Source organism: Dipodomys spectabilis, unplaced genomic scaffold (genome assembly GCF_019054845.1).
Source record: "Dipodomys spectabilis isolate Male_0828 unplaced genomic scaffold, ASM1905484v1 ptg000163l, whole genome shotgun sequence".
Taxonomy (NCBI): domain Eukaryota; kingdom Metazoa; phylum Chordata; class Mammalia; order Rodentia; family Heteromyidae; genus Dipodomys; species Dipodomys spectabilis.
In genome coordinates, this window is record NW_024870840.1 from 11,201,923 (window position 1) to 11,217,356 (window position 15,434).

At 36.2% G+C, this 15,434-nt stretch overlaps 1 protein-coding gene across 6 annotated transcripts in view; it reads right to left on the minus strand.

The window, feature by feature from the left end:
• Anks1b (ankyrin repeat and sterile alpha motif domain containing 1B) overlaps positions 1 to 15,434 on the minus strand; it is a 946,206-nt gene that overhangs the window by 563,494 nt on the left and 367,278 nt on the right. For all 6 annotated transcript variants that reach the window (XM_042693313.1, XM_042693310.1, XM_042693314.1 and 3 more), the window contains one exon: positions 14,647 to 14,827. In XM_042693313.1, the coding sequence (XP_042549247.1) occupies positions 14,647 to 14,827 (181 nt within the window). The remainder of the gene's footprint in view (positions 1 to 14,646; positions 14,828 to 15,434) is intronic.

Genomic DNA, 15,434 nt, shown 5'->3' on the forward strand with positions numbered 1-15,434 from the left:
ACTATTTATTAGTACTCAAATCAGGAAAAATACTTTGAACTTATGTAATATAATATCTAAATCCTTCATTTAAGACAACAGCTAGTCAAAATGCTAATCACTAGGGAACTGAGAGATTTGTTTAGTTAATAATACTTCCTTTTATGTATGCTTATATGCTTTCTAGAAGGAAATTTGAAATCTATAATTAGCTTTATATAGTCAACTCCTGATTATGTGAGTTAATAAAAGATAACACAGACATCTGTGCTAATAGGGAGAACAAGCAATAGAACTGATAGAGAATCAACCACTGCAAATTACAAAAATTATATCTTTAACTGTGGAATAAATGTTGACTCTTGATAGCATATTTGCCTTCCTAACACAGTTCGTTAGCTTTCTAAGCAAGGAGAGCCATGTTCTAGAAAGACCACATACAGATTCATAGCTCCTGTGAGTTGGAATGTTCTATCAGTGTAGTCATTGTGCATATTGATTCTAATATGTTAAAAGGCATTCTCTTTAAGGTTCAAGGACCTAACACAATATTCCCAATTTCATACTACATAAATGCACAAAGTAGCAAAAACAATACATAAAACAGATCAGTTCTGGCAAAGAAAAAAGAGCCATCGCTTTGACCTTGTGAACGAATAGATATCACCATTTCACAATTACTTTTAAAACTAAGATTTAACCAGCAATCCACTCAAATGAAAAAGGAACAAAAATTAGAAATTAGTACACATTAAAAGGTATGTTACACCTTCTAGAGTGACAGTAATAATTTTGGGAAAATATGTCTCCAATGGATCAACTACTTAATAATTGTCAGGGAAAACAGGAATCTTTCCCATGTAAATAACTTCAATCTTTTCATCTGTATGATCAGATCAATTACGGAACAAGAATTTATATAGAAAATGACATCTCTCTGAGGCATTTATGAAATAAACAATGAAAAATGGTCTCCATGGCTCAAAAGGAAGCAATGTAGTTAATAAAAACGCTAATCTCTTCCTACTATAAAGATTGAAATAGACTCAAAATAAATAGTAGAATTCCAAAACAGCAAATATTCATTCACTTTTTTCAACTATTTATCATTTAGGAAGCATCTAATACAAGCTCTACCTCTCTAGGTAGTAGTTATACATTCCATTTGAGACATGGAGCTGCACTAAAGGAGCTCACAGACATGTAAACACATTTGTGTGAAAGATATAATAGCAGAAAAATGTAGAGTTCTGTGTACCAAATGGATACAAGAACTGATGGAGTGGGGAAGCCTTCACAAAGGGGCTACGGTTCTGGACTTTACATTTGTCTCCCCTAACATTCTTATGTTGAAGCAGAAGTGATGGTTTGAGGAAGTTGGAACTTGAAGAAGTCATCCAAGAGAAATGCTCAAGAATGGGTTACAGCCCCAATAAAAGAGGCCAGAGGGAATTCATTTGTGCCTTTTGCCATGTGAGGAAGCAGAGAGAATATTGAATCTAAGAATCAGAAAGCTGGTCCTAACCAGCCTTGACCTCTCAACACCAAGATTTGTAAGAAAGTAATTTCTTTTTTTTTTAAGAAAGTAATTTCTGTGGTTTAAAAGCTGTGATGTTTTGTTACAGCAGCATCAAAAGACTAAGGTAGCTGCCTTTAACCAAACTTCATATAAGAATTGAAGCTTGTCATGTGGGATGGGGAAGGCATTCCACGTTGACAGATCAAAGAACCATAAACTCTAAGAATGATGGTCTTAGGGTACACAAAATACTGGAATTGTGGTAAGAAGCAGAGATAGTTAGACCCAGATTAACAAGAATCATGTTAGTTGTACATGCCAAAACATTTGAACATGCTCATGTATATGTTCTTAAATACTAACTAAGCAAAAAGAGCTCTTAACAGTACAATGTCATATCAAATAGATACTTGGAAAAAATTAAAATTCTGCTAGTTTTGATAAATAGCAAAGTCCTGGAGATAGGACTCTTAGGTGAAAATCATCAGCAATTTTGAGATTTCTAGCCTGGATTATCCTTAATACATAGTTAAATCTTAAGAGTTCATAACACTGGGGAGGTGATCTGATAATAAAAGTCCCTAAGTGGTTAACTGAGGTGGTCTTGGGATATCATATAAAGAAGAAAAATTTCACATCTTCCATTCTCAGTTGTGTAATTTTGATAATACTAAGACTTAGTGTTACTCTGAAAGGTATCTTGACCTAGGGCAGGTGGAGAGAGACTTCTCTCCCAAATATAGAGAACATAGGACAGTGTAACTTTTTACTTCTGCATAATAAATCATAATGAACAGTCTTACAACAACCAGTATCTCACAACTCACATGAGTCTGGGCGTGCCTTACATGCACAAGATCTCACTGGGTTTCAATCTAGACACTGGCCAAGACTGTAGTCTCATTTGATGTTCAGGGTCTCCTCCTACTCACATGTAATTGGCAGGATTTACTCCTTTGTAGTAATACTCATATGGCTTATTCCCCAAAGCCAGCAGCATAGACATAAAGAGTGCTTCTTGTTGTTTAAAGGATCATTTGATTTATACAGGATCACCAAGAGACTCTCATTTTAGTATCTTACACTCAAAGATGGAGAATTTAATTATTTCTGCAAAATTCTTTTGCCATAAAATGTATAATGAGGGAAATATATTCCATCACCTTTGTTATTGGCTAATGGCACATTATAGGAACACGCACACACACACATACACACATGCGCGCGCATGCACACAAACACACACACACACACACACACACACACACACACACACACACACCCCAAAAGAATATTGCACAAAAACATGGTTCAGAGAGTAGGAATAATGGGTCCTTATTTGAATTCTATCTATCATGGATGCTAAAAGTAAGGTAGAAGAATTGAAGTCATTAGAGTCAAACTGGATAGACTTGAGAGCACTTGAGAGACAAAGGAGCAGTTGGCCATCGAGTATGTAGAAAGTTACTCAGAATAACTGGAGGAAGTTCTGTCACAGGCCTCCTAGGGCAAGACACATAAACGTGTAGCCTGCTTTGTTGAAAGGGCCAGGCCAAGGTAATCACACAAAGCACCCACCCAACACACAGAGATGTAAAGGAGCAAATGAGAAAATGATAATCCAAGAGAAAACTGAGGCAATAGAGGATGTGAATAAATAAAAAAAGGCCTAGAAATCTGAAAATGTTTTAATTAGATGTTGAGAGGGGATTTCTCTATAGCACAGACTGGAAATACCAATAGTCTTTCTTTCCTCGCACCTCTCCTTTCTTTTAAAACATCTCTATTTCTCCTTCAATTTCACCCTTAGTTATAATGATCACACATATATTGCATAAATATAACTGATAAGCGAGGTGATTTTTCAAATTCTATATGCAATCTGTTAGAGAAAAGCAAAGGAGGAAAACTCTTTAGCAAATTGAAGTAGACAGGGTAATTACAGAGAAGATGTATGCAGCAGTGGATTTGAATCTCAAAGAAAATTCCAGCTAAAGAAGCATTTTTTTCACATACATCAACAGAGGGTGAAAAATGAGCAAAAATTGAGTCAATAAGAGATTAAATTAAAAATATATTTTAGCACAAAACCTTTTTGGAACTGTTGCCCTTTGCCTCTGCTATAATTTTGGATGGCTTAGCACCTGTGGAACATTGGCTGTTACCAACAATGCCACTTATCCAGCTTTTGCTGCCCTCCCAACTCAGGATGTATTCATTTGGGACATGGAGCCAACAGAATTCCAGCCCTGCTCATGAGCAGATTGACTTGCTTGGTCTTAGCAATTTTATGGGTTTGAGAATTCTGATACCTGGCTGGACTCTCTACATTTGTACTAAAATCATAACATTCAAGCTGTACTTACTGACTGTAGCTATAGTAATAGAAATAGAAAAAAATAATGCTCATATTTATTAAGCAATTATGTTTTTATTAATAAAGCATATGTTATATTCATACACTTTTTATTTAGTGATTCTATCTTTATGTAAAAGGAATCTCCACAAAGAAATTATTCTAGAAACTGATTTATTTCCATCTTTAAATTGTGTTTCGTTGGAATCTCTGAAAAGGCAGGCTGTCAGAGGAAGGATATAACCAGCTCCTGAGGAATGTTAAAAAGAAAAAGTCTGGATGAGATAGATAAGGGAAATAGTTCAACATGTGTGTCCTAAATACTTTTTTCTGGGCTTAGACTCTCAAAGGATGTAGCAAAACAAAATCAGTACTGGAAAAACATAAGGAAAGAGGGAATCTGGCTTCAAAATCCCACATAGATTCTAGGCATGATCATATCCTGATAAACTTAACAGTTCTACAAGGTAGGGAATAGCAAGATCTTGAGGATAAATTTTATGAACTCTTATTTGCCTTAATCATGAATGAATTATGAGTGAAACCCAGAGGTTCTCATGACTTCCAGAAGAGGGCCGCCTCAGTTTAGCAAAAGGAGAGGTGACTATAGTGTGAGGGTAGATGGATGGCAGGCCTGGTAGAAACTCAGAGCAACTCCTTCACCAGTAAGAGTGAGTGAGCCAGCCAAAAAAAAGCGCAAGCCCTGATCAGAGGAGTTTGGGCATTAATGGCATAAATGTATGACCTGCAGGCTACACAGTAGGGGAATCTTCAGACTCTGGTACCCCTTAGGCTATGCTGACAGGCGTCACACATACTAACCATGGGTCAGGAGTCTAAGCAAAAAGGAAACTCAGACTCTTGACTTTCCCCAAATATCTGGTCTTTGCTTTCTTTGGTCACTCCAAGAACACCCTTGATTTTAGTTCACAGAGAAAAACAAGATCCTTTCAGACAGTAAAATGCAAATTGTATTATCTCTCTTCACTTACCAGCCAATGACTTCTTCTTGCTCTTAGGATAAAACAAAACCCAGACTTTTCATGAGCAGCTTTTATTCCCTCTGTGGTCTCAATCTTTCTCTCTGACCTGTATATGCATGTTAACTTCTATTTCATGGAATTATTCTTAAAGACGCAGTCCTTCTTTGAAGAATAATCTTTCCTTCCCACCGTAACCTAGTTATTTTCTCATTGCTTGTCTCCCAGAGCCTTACTCTTTCCTCGGACAATCTCAATCATTTCTTAGATTCTCTCACATACCTTGGACTTCCTTATGATGGCACACAAAGTAGACCTATTTATTTGAGATTGTCCTCATAAACGAATAGTCTTATATTAGTATATAGATATATATCTATATATATCTATATATCTCACTTGAAATAAGTTCCCACATGATTGCTTGCACTAATTTACATTTCATATACTTTTATTTTTAATTTATTTTTAGTGCTAGTACTTAAACTCAGTAGTAGATGGGCACTCAAGGATGATCTCATTCAATTGATCCACAGCCCCACTTCTTACTTTTTGGTGGCTCATTGGAGAAGAGAGTCCCACAGACTTTCTTGCCCAGGTTGGCTTTGAACTACAATCCTCATATTTCAGCTTGCTAAGTAGCCAGAATTACATGTATGAACCATTTGTATCTAGCCCCTTTTTATATTTTTAAGTATTGAAAAACAATCCACTTTTCTTTGTCAAGCATCTAGTACCCTAAGTCTTACCATCTGTGTGTGTGCTGGAAAAAAGCACATCACAATAGAGGAAAAAATGTGAGAGGCATTCATGCCTTATTAAGAACTAAGAATATATTTTATTATTTTGGCATTTGACAATTTACTTTTTCTTTGGATAACCAAAGTTCTGATCTATTTAAAGTACTGAATTTAATCATGATAATTTAACTAATTTGTAAGGAAGTAAGTCCCACAGATAAAATTGTGTATCATTCTCAGGACCTTTAACATTTCCCTTATCAGTTTACCCAGAATCTTGGCTCAGAGTTACACAATTGTCTCAGGAACCTGACTTTGGCCTTCATGTATGCTAGAGGCTAAAGCTTCCTTCAGCTCACTGTGTCCAGTGCTATGGTAATAATGAGTTCTAATTTTCGGGAAGTCTATTTAAGTCCATATGAGCTAATTAAAAGGAAGGCCTTCATTTGCCTTTCTGGTAATCCCAGATCAGCCTGAGAACTCTATGCCACCCTCTTCCCTCTAATTGTACCTCCCCTGTAGCAATTCTCCTTTGCAGAAAAACGTCCTCTGCTGCTGAGCACCTCCTGACTTTTGTTTTTGTTTTTCTTCCATCCGGAAATATGCACTTTTCTGGTCTTAAAAAAAATTTCCTCCTCCCATCAGTTTTCTCCAGCAGGAGGTAGATGCTTTGGAATTACTAACATAACTGGAAGTAATCAGGTACAAAGGGTACGGTTGATTTGCTTGGTAGGTATACTGGAAAAGCTGCTAACTCACAAAATCATTCATAGAGAGCTTTCAGGCTACAGCTGTCCATAAAAAGGGAGAATCTGTTATTAGTTTTATTCTTAGCATCTTCTCCTCCAGGGATTCACAACATACTGACCTAGGACATTGTCACAGAAGAACTCAGAACTCAGAAGCCTCTCCTTGTAGGCATAGCTATTATTACTATTATTACTAGCTATTTATAACTGATACCTTCATTTTTGATGAATATGAAATTATCACACAGATTCTTTCCATGCTGCCCGTCCCTCCTGAAAACCATTATCTCAACTATCTACCCAACATAATGCCTTAGATATTCAATCAAGTTCCAAATTAAAATGTCCAAAATTGAGTTTCCCATCCCAGTGACTATCAACCCCATCCCTCCAGTGATTCAAAAGGACCAAGCTCCTTTAATCACATATTTGATGTCTTCCATTCTACCATATCCTACCATCCATTCCTTTAAAAATGTTGGCTCTAACTTTAAAATAGATCAAATTCCATCACCATCTCTATTTTAAGGAAAAAAAAACCAACAAAGTGAGACAAAACAAAAACCTATTACCAACTTATTTGCATGGAGGAGAGGGGAGTAATACACTGACAACCATTGAAAGTATCACAGTTCATTTAAGAATGGGATGCTGAGTGTGCAGGTGCAGAGAGGACCCCTTAGAAGAATAAACTAAAATGAACCCCCTCTTAGGGCAACTTTGGGGTCTAAGTAATAGTATGAGAGGTCTTGATACCTCAAGGAAAAGTGGGACAAAGAGTAGATGTGAGTTTAATCCATACCACAATTTGTTAAACAAATGAAAAGTTAATTTTAAGTATTATGAATGGTGACTAATGTAGAAGTAGATTTGTATTTCCAGGAAATTGTTGTACTGACCTAATTAAGCATGTTGTGTGGAGACAGGCAAACTTAGCTGCTCAGACCCATGACTGTAAGGCCTTGTGATTATCAATAATTGCAGTCAGTCCTGCTTTCATTTGCTTCCTGTTCACAGACTCTTATCTTTCACTCTGGTCCTCTTCTTTAGTTTTGACTCCACCTAGCCCTACTGAAATCTCCAACCTATGGATTTTTCACTGTCACGGTCCTTTTGTTCTTTTCTTCTTTTATTTTTCTATCAAAATTTTATACTCACTTTCTTGTATCCATGTTTCTTGCTTTCAGTATACCCATTTTACAAAACCACAACCTATAGAAAATCAACTCTCCCAAATTTTCTGTACCTGTGTCCCCTAGACTGGAGAAAAACAGAATTGCACTGGTTTAACTCATAAACATGAATACTGAGTGAGTCTTAAATAAGTGGCCTTTACGCATTTATTGTCTCTTCAGCAATGATTTGCTATTCTCCTTTCTCATAATCTAAGCCACTTCCATCTCTATTCTTAACTGGAGTTGCTGCTTTTCTATATTATAGAGAAAATGGAAACTATTTTATTTTCCCACAGATTTCCACCACATGGATGCCCTGCCACCATTTGTATCCACATCCAAACACATCCTGCCTGCCAGAAATGTGTGCCCAACTTAGACCAAACTTGCCACTTGGTTCATAGAACTTGTTCATGATTCTCTTCCTTTGCTATAACTTAAAAACTTCCTCTTGCAGGTCTGGTGGCTCACTCCTGTAATCCTAGTTACTCAGGAGACTGAGAACTGAGGATCACAGTTTGAAGCCAGCCCAGGTAGGAAACTCTGTGAGACTCTTTATCTCCAATTTAACAGCAAAAATCACCAGAGGTAGAGATGTGGCTCAAGTAGAAAGCACCAGTCCAGTGGAAAAAGCTATGGTGAGACAAAAGATGAAAAATACAGCCATGGTAACTCACTAGACAGCATGTTGAAAATAAGCTACACAACTTGTGGGGGACAGGGATAAAACTGGGAGGAAACAAGGAAAGAGGTGACACTGTTCAAAAAGAAATGTACCTGACTTATGTAACTGTAATCCCTCTGTATACCACCTTTACAATAAAAATAAATAAAATAGCTCTTTAAGAAGATAAAGCTAAGTGATAGCGCCTAGTCCTGAGTTCAGTCCTCAATATTGGCACTAAACAAAGAAAAAGACTTCCTCTTGGAAAATTTATCTTAATTCTAACCAAGTTGTTGGTGTCAGTTCACCAGTGACCTCCCCCGTATTAAATCCAGGAATCCTCAACCTGCTCCATGTAGCAGCTACATTTGACCGAGGTGACCACTACTTTATTATAACTTCCTTCACCTGAGTCCAGAACATGGCACTCGCCAGATTTCCTCTTACCACACAGGTAGTTCCTCCCCAGTCTCTTTTAATTTTTTTTTACTTTATTGTAAAGGTGATGTACAGAGGGGTTCCAGTTACATAAATAAGGTAATGAGTATATTTCTTGTTGAACACTGTTACCCTCTCCCTTGTTTTTTCCCACTTTCCCTCTCCTACCCTGAAACCCCTCTCCCCCGAGTTGTAAAGTTCATTTCCAGCATAGTGTCTTGTGAGCATTGCTGTTGTATTGGTTCACCCTTTGTCCTTTGTCTCACCATTTTGTTATTCTCCTTCCCTTCCCCAAATCAGATAAACATATATACAAAACACAGGGTATCAAATCAAAAGCAGTGACAACAGGGGATAAACCAAAGCAAAATGAAATATCTCTCTGGTTTTGTTTCTGTTCTTGTTCTTGTTTTTGTTTTGCTGGTATTGCTTTCTTTCCCCTCCTCTACTTTGCTCAGTTTTTGGTCCAATTTACCTGAGCTCACATCTGCTATATAATGATACTCACATCCGTATCTTCAGAAGGAACCTTCAGCTGCTTACTCTACTCATGCTTTCAGTTATCTAATAGGTGCCTGGGATTTAAAATTAAATCCTGATATTTCACCCTGTTCACCAAAAGTACTTTTCCCACAGTTTCTTGGCCATCAGACAATAGGGAATCCATTCCTAGAGTTCTTTTATGACAAAACTCTTGGAGGCATAGGTAATCATTCTCTTCCTCATGAACCACATATACTTCAAGATGAAATCCTATTACATCTACCTTAAAGATATGTCCTTCTATTACTCTTTTCATCTACTGCTTCCTCCTCTGTTTTTGCAGTGTTGCCATCCTAACTAATCTTCCAGCTTCCACTTTCATTCTTGCCTTCTAGTCCACTCTCAATGCAAAAGTCAGAGGTATCCTGATAATACAGAAGTTACATCACAAGACTCCTCTTTTTCTGAGAGATCTGAGTGGACTCCCACACCTTTCATTGTGAATAAAAGCCAGAGTTCTTTAAAAATGACTAGTTAGGCTTTACATAATATATGTTCCATCCTGCCTTCTCACTTACAAATAAATATTTCACATTTCAAGGAGTAGCAGTAACATTTGATTAATCTGCTTAAGCCAGAAACTTTAGTACTTTCTTTAAGCACGTCTCCTTTGTCTGGTCTGTTACCAGCACCTATTAATTACTCTCTCTTGTCTCCATCCATGGCACTATTCCATTGCTGTTGCCACTGTGTCTCCCTACCTCCAGTCTTACCACATTTCGCATTTTCATACCATATCATAAAACTAATATTTCCAGTTAAATGCAGTTAAAATGTTCTGTTTATATCATTTCCCTGTCTGTCGAACACCAAAGTTCTTCCTCTTTAACCACCTTTTATGACGATTCCTAAGTTGAAGCTTTAATCACCATTCAAGATGCTTTCTAAATAGCTCTCTGTTATAATAAATCCATTGATTCACTTAGTATTTTGAAGCATGCAATTAATTTTGAGGTTAGTCTTTGCTCTTTTAAATGCCATTTTTGTCAAGATTAATTCTTTGTGCAAGAAATCATTTATAAAAAGGAACTGTGGATAGATCGCTTCATTTAGATTATACTTCTTTGTCAAGGAAAGCAAAGTTACCTTAAGAAACATGGGCTTACAGAGAGCTCTCTTTCACAAAACAATCATAGAGTTCAAATACTACTGTCATTAAAGAAGAAAAATAAAATATTAGATAAGAATATGAAGAATATTTGTATTCATAGTTTATAGAGTACATTCAATAGTACTTAGCTCACTTATTACTACAAATACCCAAAGAGTAGATACGATTTCTCCTTTTCAGAGATTAAACAATAAAACTGACTTGTCCATTCCCTTTCAATGTATACCATGTGGCCTTGTCTTTAGACAAGGCTTTTTAATTAAATATCATGTATAAACTATCTGTAAGATAATGAAGCACTACTGTTCAGGTAGATGACTGTCTACTATAAAGGTTTTACTTTTAAAATTAGAAGTTTTAATTTTAATGTGAAGTGATCACCAATGTCCTTCCATATACTTATTAAATCTCAGTCTATTCCAAAAGTTTTGGTGAACAGTAGAAATGACATATTGCATTTGAAAACCATAGCAACATGCGACTGGAAACCATTTTAACTGTTCAAAAGTTAGACTTTTGGCTCTGTTTAAAGGTCACACCTGAAAACATCCTGATGATGACAATTGCTCCACACATTTTAGATGGTACTAGCGAAGACCTGTTGGCAGTAAATGTGAGTTCTTATTCTATTCCCTGGTAATCAGTCTCAGAGTGAAGAGAAGGCAAGGGGCTTTGAAATTAGATTTATAACTTCTCTTGGTTTCAATATAAAAATAAATCATATTTCTATCTACTGCAAATTTAACAATTTAATCATAAAAAATACTTAGTGCTCTAACTAAAGCCAAGAAGCATTTTCCTAAAGGTAAGTTTCAAAATACTTGTCCTCCCTACCATTTTGGGATTTAAAATCTGGAGCTAAAATCTGGTTGAATAATAAGTACATACTCAGAGCCCTTTCTGGGGTCCACACACCATTTGTTTTTATAAATCATGTTCTATCTTTCCTGTCTGATAAGATTGCTTCTGGTACATGGCAGATAAACAATAAGTGATCATTGAATGAATACTAGACTACAGAAAATTTTACTTCTTATGATTGTTTCTATTATTATTAATAGTTATTGAGTAATAATTATATATCAGATACTATGACAATCACTTTACATATAGTATCACACTACAGGGTAAGATCTAGTCATTGTTAATGTAATTCTACCAAGAAGAAAACTAACACAAAAAGGTCCAGTTTCACAGTTAAGTGAAAGGTTCAGCATCAATACTAGTAATCAACTTTACTCAATCTAACTTTAGTGCTTAAAATGCATCAAAGACTCACCTAGAGTGTAAATTTGTTCAACCACTTTGGAAAGCAGTACGGAGGTTCCTCAAAAGATTACACATAGAGCTCCCCTATGATCCAGCAATCCCACTTTGGGGCATTTACCCAAAGGATCATAAACAAGGCTATACTAAAGCTACCAGCACAATTATATTTATAGCAGCATTTATTTACCATAGCTAAGATATAGAACCTACCCAGATGCCCCTCAGGAGATGAATGGATCAAGAAAATGTGATATATATACATATATATGAATTCTATGCCTCCATCAGAAAGAATGACATTGCCCCATTTGTTAGGAAAATAAAGGATTTGGAAAATATATATTAAGTGAAGTAAGCCAGGCCCAAAGAAACATAGGTCCCATGGTTTCCTTTATTTGCAATAAGTAGTATATATCTAGGACTAGCTGAAAAGGTCAAAAGCTATGCACGTATGACCATATAAGATGATGTTAAGTGAAATGAACCTCAAGATAGTGTTTTTTTCTTTCTTGCTATTGTTTTTAACGTATTTATAATATACTATGTGATTTTTTTTTTGTTTCTTTGATATGTTCTTTCCCCACAGTATAACCCTGTTTTCACTGTATTTGATTCTGGTGCCCTGAATCTTGTATATTTGAGGAGGGGAAGGGAAATAACAAAACGCTTAAAGAAGGATACAGGTTGACCCATTGTAACAATGAGATGTACAAGACACTATGTTGAAATGAACTTTACAATTTTGGCTGGGGTGGAGGGGGGAGTCGGGAGGCGGGGGAGGAGTTGGAGAGGTGGGGAGGGAAGAGATGTTAGGGGAAAAACAAAGGAGGAGGTAAAAATGCTCGATAGGAAATGCACTCAATACCTTATTCATGTAACTGTAACCCCTCTGTACAGTATTTTCACAATAAAAAAAAAGTTATTAGTAAAAAAAAAAAAGACCCAACTACTCTAGCTAGATTCTAGAAAGAAGAGAAAAGATAATAACTAAGTAAACAAGAGGTCAATATTATTTCCTGTAGTAAATAAGGCTATGGAAAAGGAAGATAGGACTATTTAATGGAAGTGAGTAGAGCAAGCTAGGTGTGCTAGTTTATGTCTGCAATCCCAGCACTTGGGAGGATAAGGCAGGACAGCCTGGACAACACAGGAACCTGTTTCAGAAGAAAAAAAATGAGCAAGGCAGAAAAATGGTCATGAACATTTACTCTAGCACCAGATTTGAACTTCAGTTCTGTCTTTAAGGGGTAGACTATTATTAATTTATCTTTTTTGTATTTTCCTATCTACAGAAAAAAAATTACCCAATTTCTATGAGAGTCATGAGATTTGATTGAGTTAATATACTAAAACACTGCCTGACACAAAGTATTATTTAAGCATTTGCTTATTATTGCTAGTTATTTCCTTCCTTCCTTCCTTCCTTCCTTCCTTCCTTCCCTCTCTTCTTTTTCCCCCCCTCCCTCCTTGTCTGCTTTCTTTCCTCTTTCCCTCCAGTGAGGGTCCTACACTCTGCCTTGAACTCATTATGAAGTTTAGCCCACAGTCAAATTTATAATCCTCCTACCTCCACCTCTCAAGTTCTATACAGACATACAATACCACATCCTGCTATTTCTTATTATTATCACATTGAGGTAGAGATAGTGTGATCTGGGAAGGCTTCTACAAGGAAGTGCATTTAAGTCAAATCCTAAACAACACTCAGCAACACAAAAATTTAAAGATAGAGTTTGGAGGCAAAAGAAACTAAAGTACAAGCCAGGTATTGGTGGCTCACGCCTGTAATCCTAGCTACTCAGGAGGCTAAGATCTGAGGGTCATGGTTCAAAGCCATCCAGGTCAGGAAAGTCGGAGAGACTCTGATCTCCAATAAACCACTCAGAAAACCAGAAGTGGCACTGTGGCTCAAGTGGTAGAGCACTCGCCTTGAGCTGAAGAACTGAGGGATAGTGCCCAGGCCCAGAGTTCAAGCCCGACCAAAAAAAAAAAAAAGTACAGAAACCCCCAGAACCAGATGTGTGACACACAAGGCCAGGATGGGCCTGGATGAGCCTGCTACATGTAAAGAGCTGGTCAGCAACCGTGTAAACGAGTGACACTGGTTGTAGGAAGGAGTTGGACATTATTCTAAGGAGAAGCCTTGGGTGCTTTGTCAGCATGGCATTAACATGCTTTGTTTTACATTTTACAAATATCAATGCAATGAAAGTATCAATAACATCCATCTTACCATTAATCCTTACTTTTCAAATCCTGTTTTTTTCCCCTGCAGGGTAAATAATTCTCTGACTGTAGTTTTCAAATTTATAATAGTGCTTTTAAAAGTAGAATCAGATTAAAAGACTTAGCTAGATACATACATATGTTCATATATATGTGTGTGTGTATAGATACATAGATAGATACATATCCAGCGTGAACAAAGATTATGTAAAATCACATGTAGACCATATTTTAGGATTCTAAAATTCGTATTAAACATATTTATTAGGTTAACAGTCACAACCCTTTATAGGAGAGCCATTGAATGGTTTAGTTGCCTGTCAATTAGACAGAGGAAGAAGAGACTTTGGGGGTTCCACTTCTCAAATTTCTGTCCCACTGGCCTTACCAGTTAGTTATTAGCTCCTTCTTTCTCCAGAGAAAGAAAATAGTGCAAAATGATTGGTTGGAACCAGGAAAAATTTACTAATGGATGTTGCTACTTTCCTTAGTCTTCCTCTTAGGCTATATTCCTCTCTAAATTCTTAGTGATTTAGCAAATTGAAGCCCACCTTGGCCACAATGTCCTACCCAATCTCACCAGATATCCTGGGTATGGTTCTCTGGCCTCAAAGTAACTATGTTAATTAGTTGATAACACGTGTGGAGAGGGATAAATTATGATGGAAAAAGAGCATTTCTATTCTACTAGCATACAACATTAAATCATCAACCTTAATATTTAACACTTGAAGGACTATTAGTGTAGTTAAAATATTATGTTCAATACTCCTTACATTACCACATATGTGTATAAACAGAAGTATACCTTACAAGAGGACATTTTTGAATCTTCTTAATTCATAAAGGTTCAGTTTTAAAAGTTAAAATATATAGGTATATAAATGAACAGTTTACCTCTTTGGTCAGGTCTTTCATTATTGCCTTCTGTGGTTTCAGCAGAAGAGGTGGGTGGACTAACAGGAGGGCTGGAAGTAAAGTTTATACACCCTGTAGATGTGTTGATTTCAAAGTACTCTTGATTGTGATTCATTCGATGAAAATCCAGAGATGACACAATGGATGTTCGCTGTTTTGGCTAAAAATAAGAAAGCACGATGAAATCATTAATATGATAATATTCCCATCTATTTAACCATCTATATTCCCATCTATTAAACTAATCTTTTTTTTATTCAGTTAAACTCTGTGGGTTCTGTACTTAAAAAAGAGATACCACACACTCACTCAACTTAGTGAACATATTATTTAATGACAAAAAATCATGGCATAATTGTTATAATTTAGGCATTTCATTCGATTCAACACAGCATGATAGAAATATAGTACTCAGCATTTCTCTTAATGATCCATTTAGAGAGTTGCAACTTTATGTCACCTTTCATTCAACTAACATTTATTAAACATCTGGCATTTGCTAACCCTACAGGTATAGGATCTAATAAAAGGTCTCTTACAAGACTGAAGTATAATTAAAGCAGTTCTGTTTTTTTATTCTTTATATAGTTCAAGGAATGGTGGCATTGGATATTTTCCCAAATTATCATATGCTGGAATTTAATCATCAGAAGTAAGTGAAGTTCCATGGAATATTCTCCAGGACCAAAGAATCTATTTGGAATTCATAGTGAGCTTTGATTTTTTTTTAAGGATTTTAATTAATCCCACATAACCAGAAAAGTCAA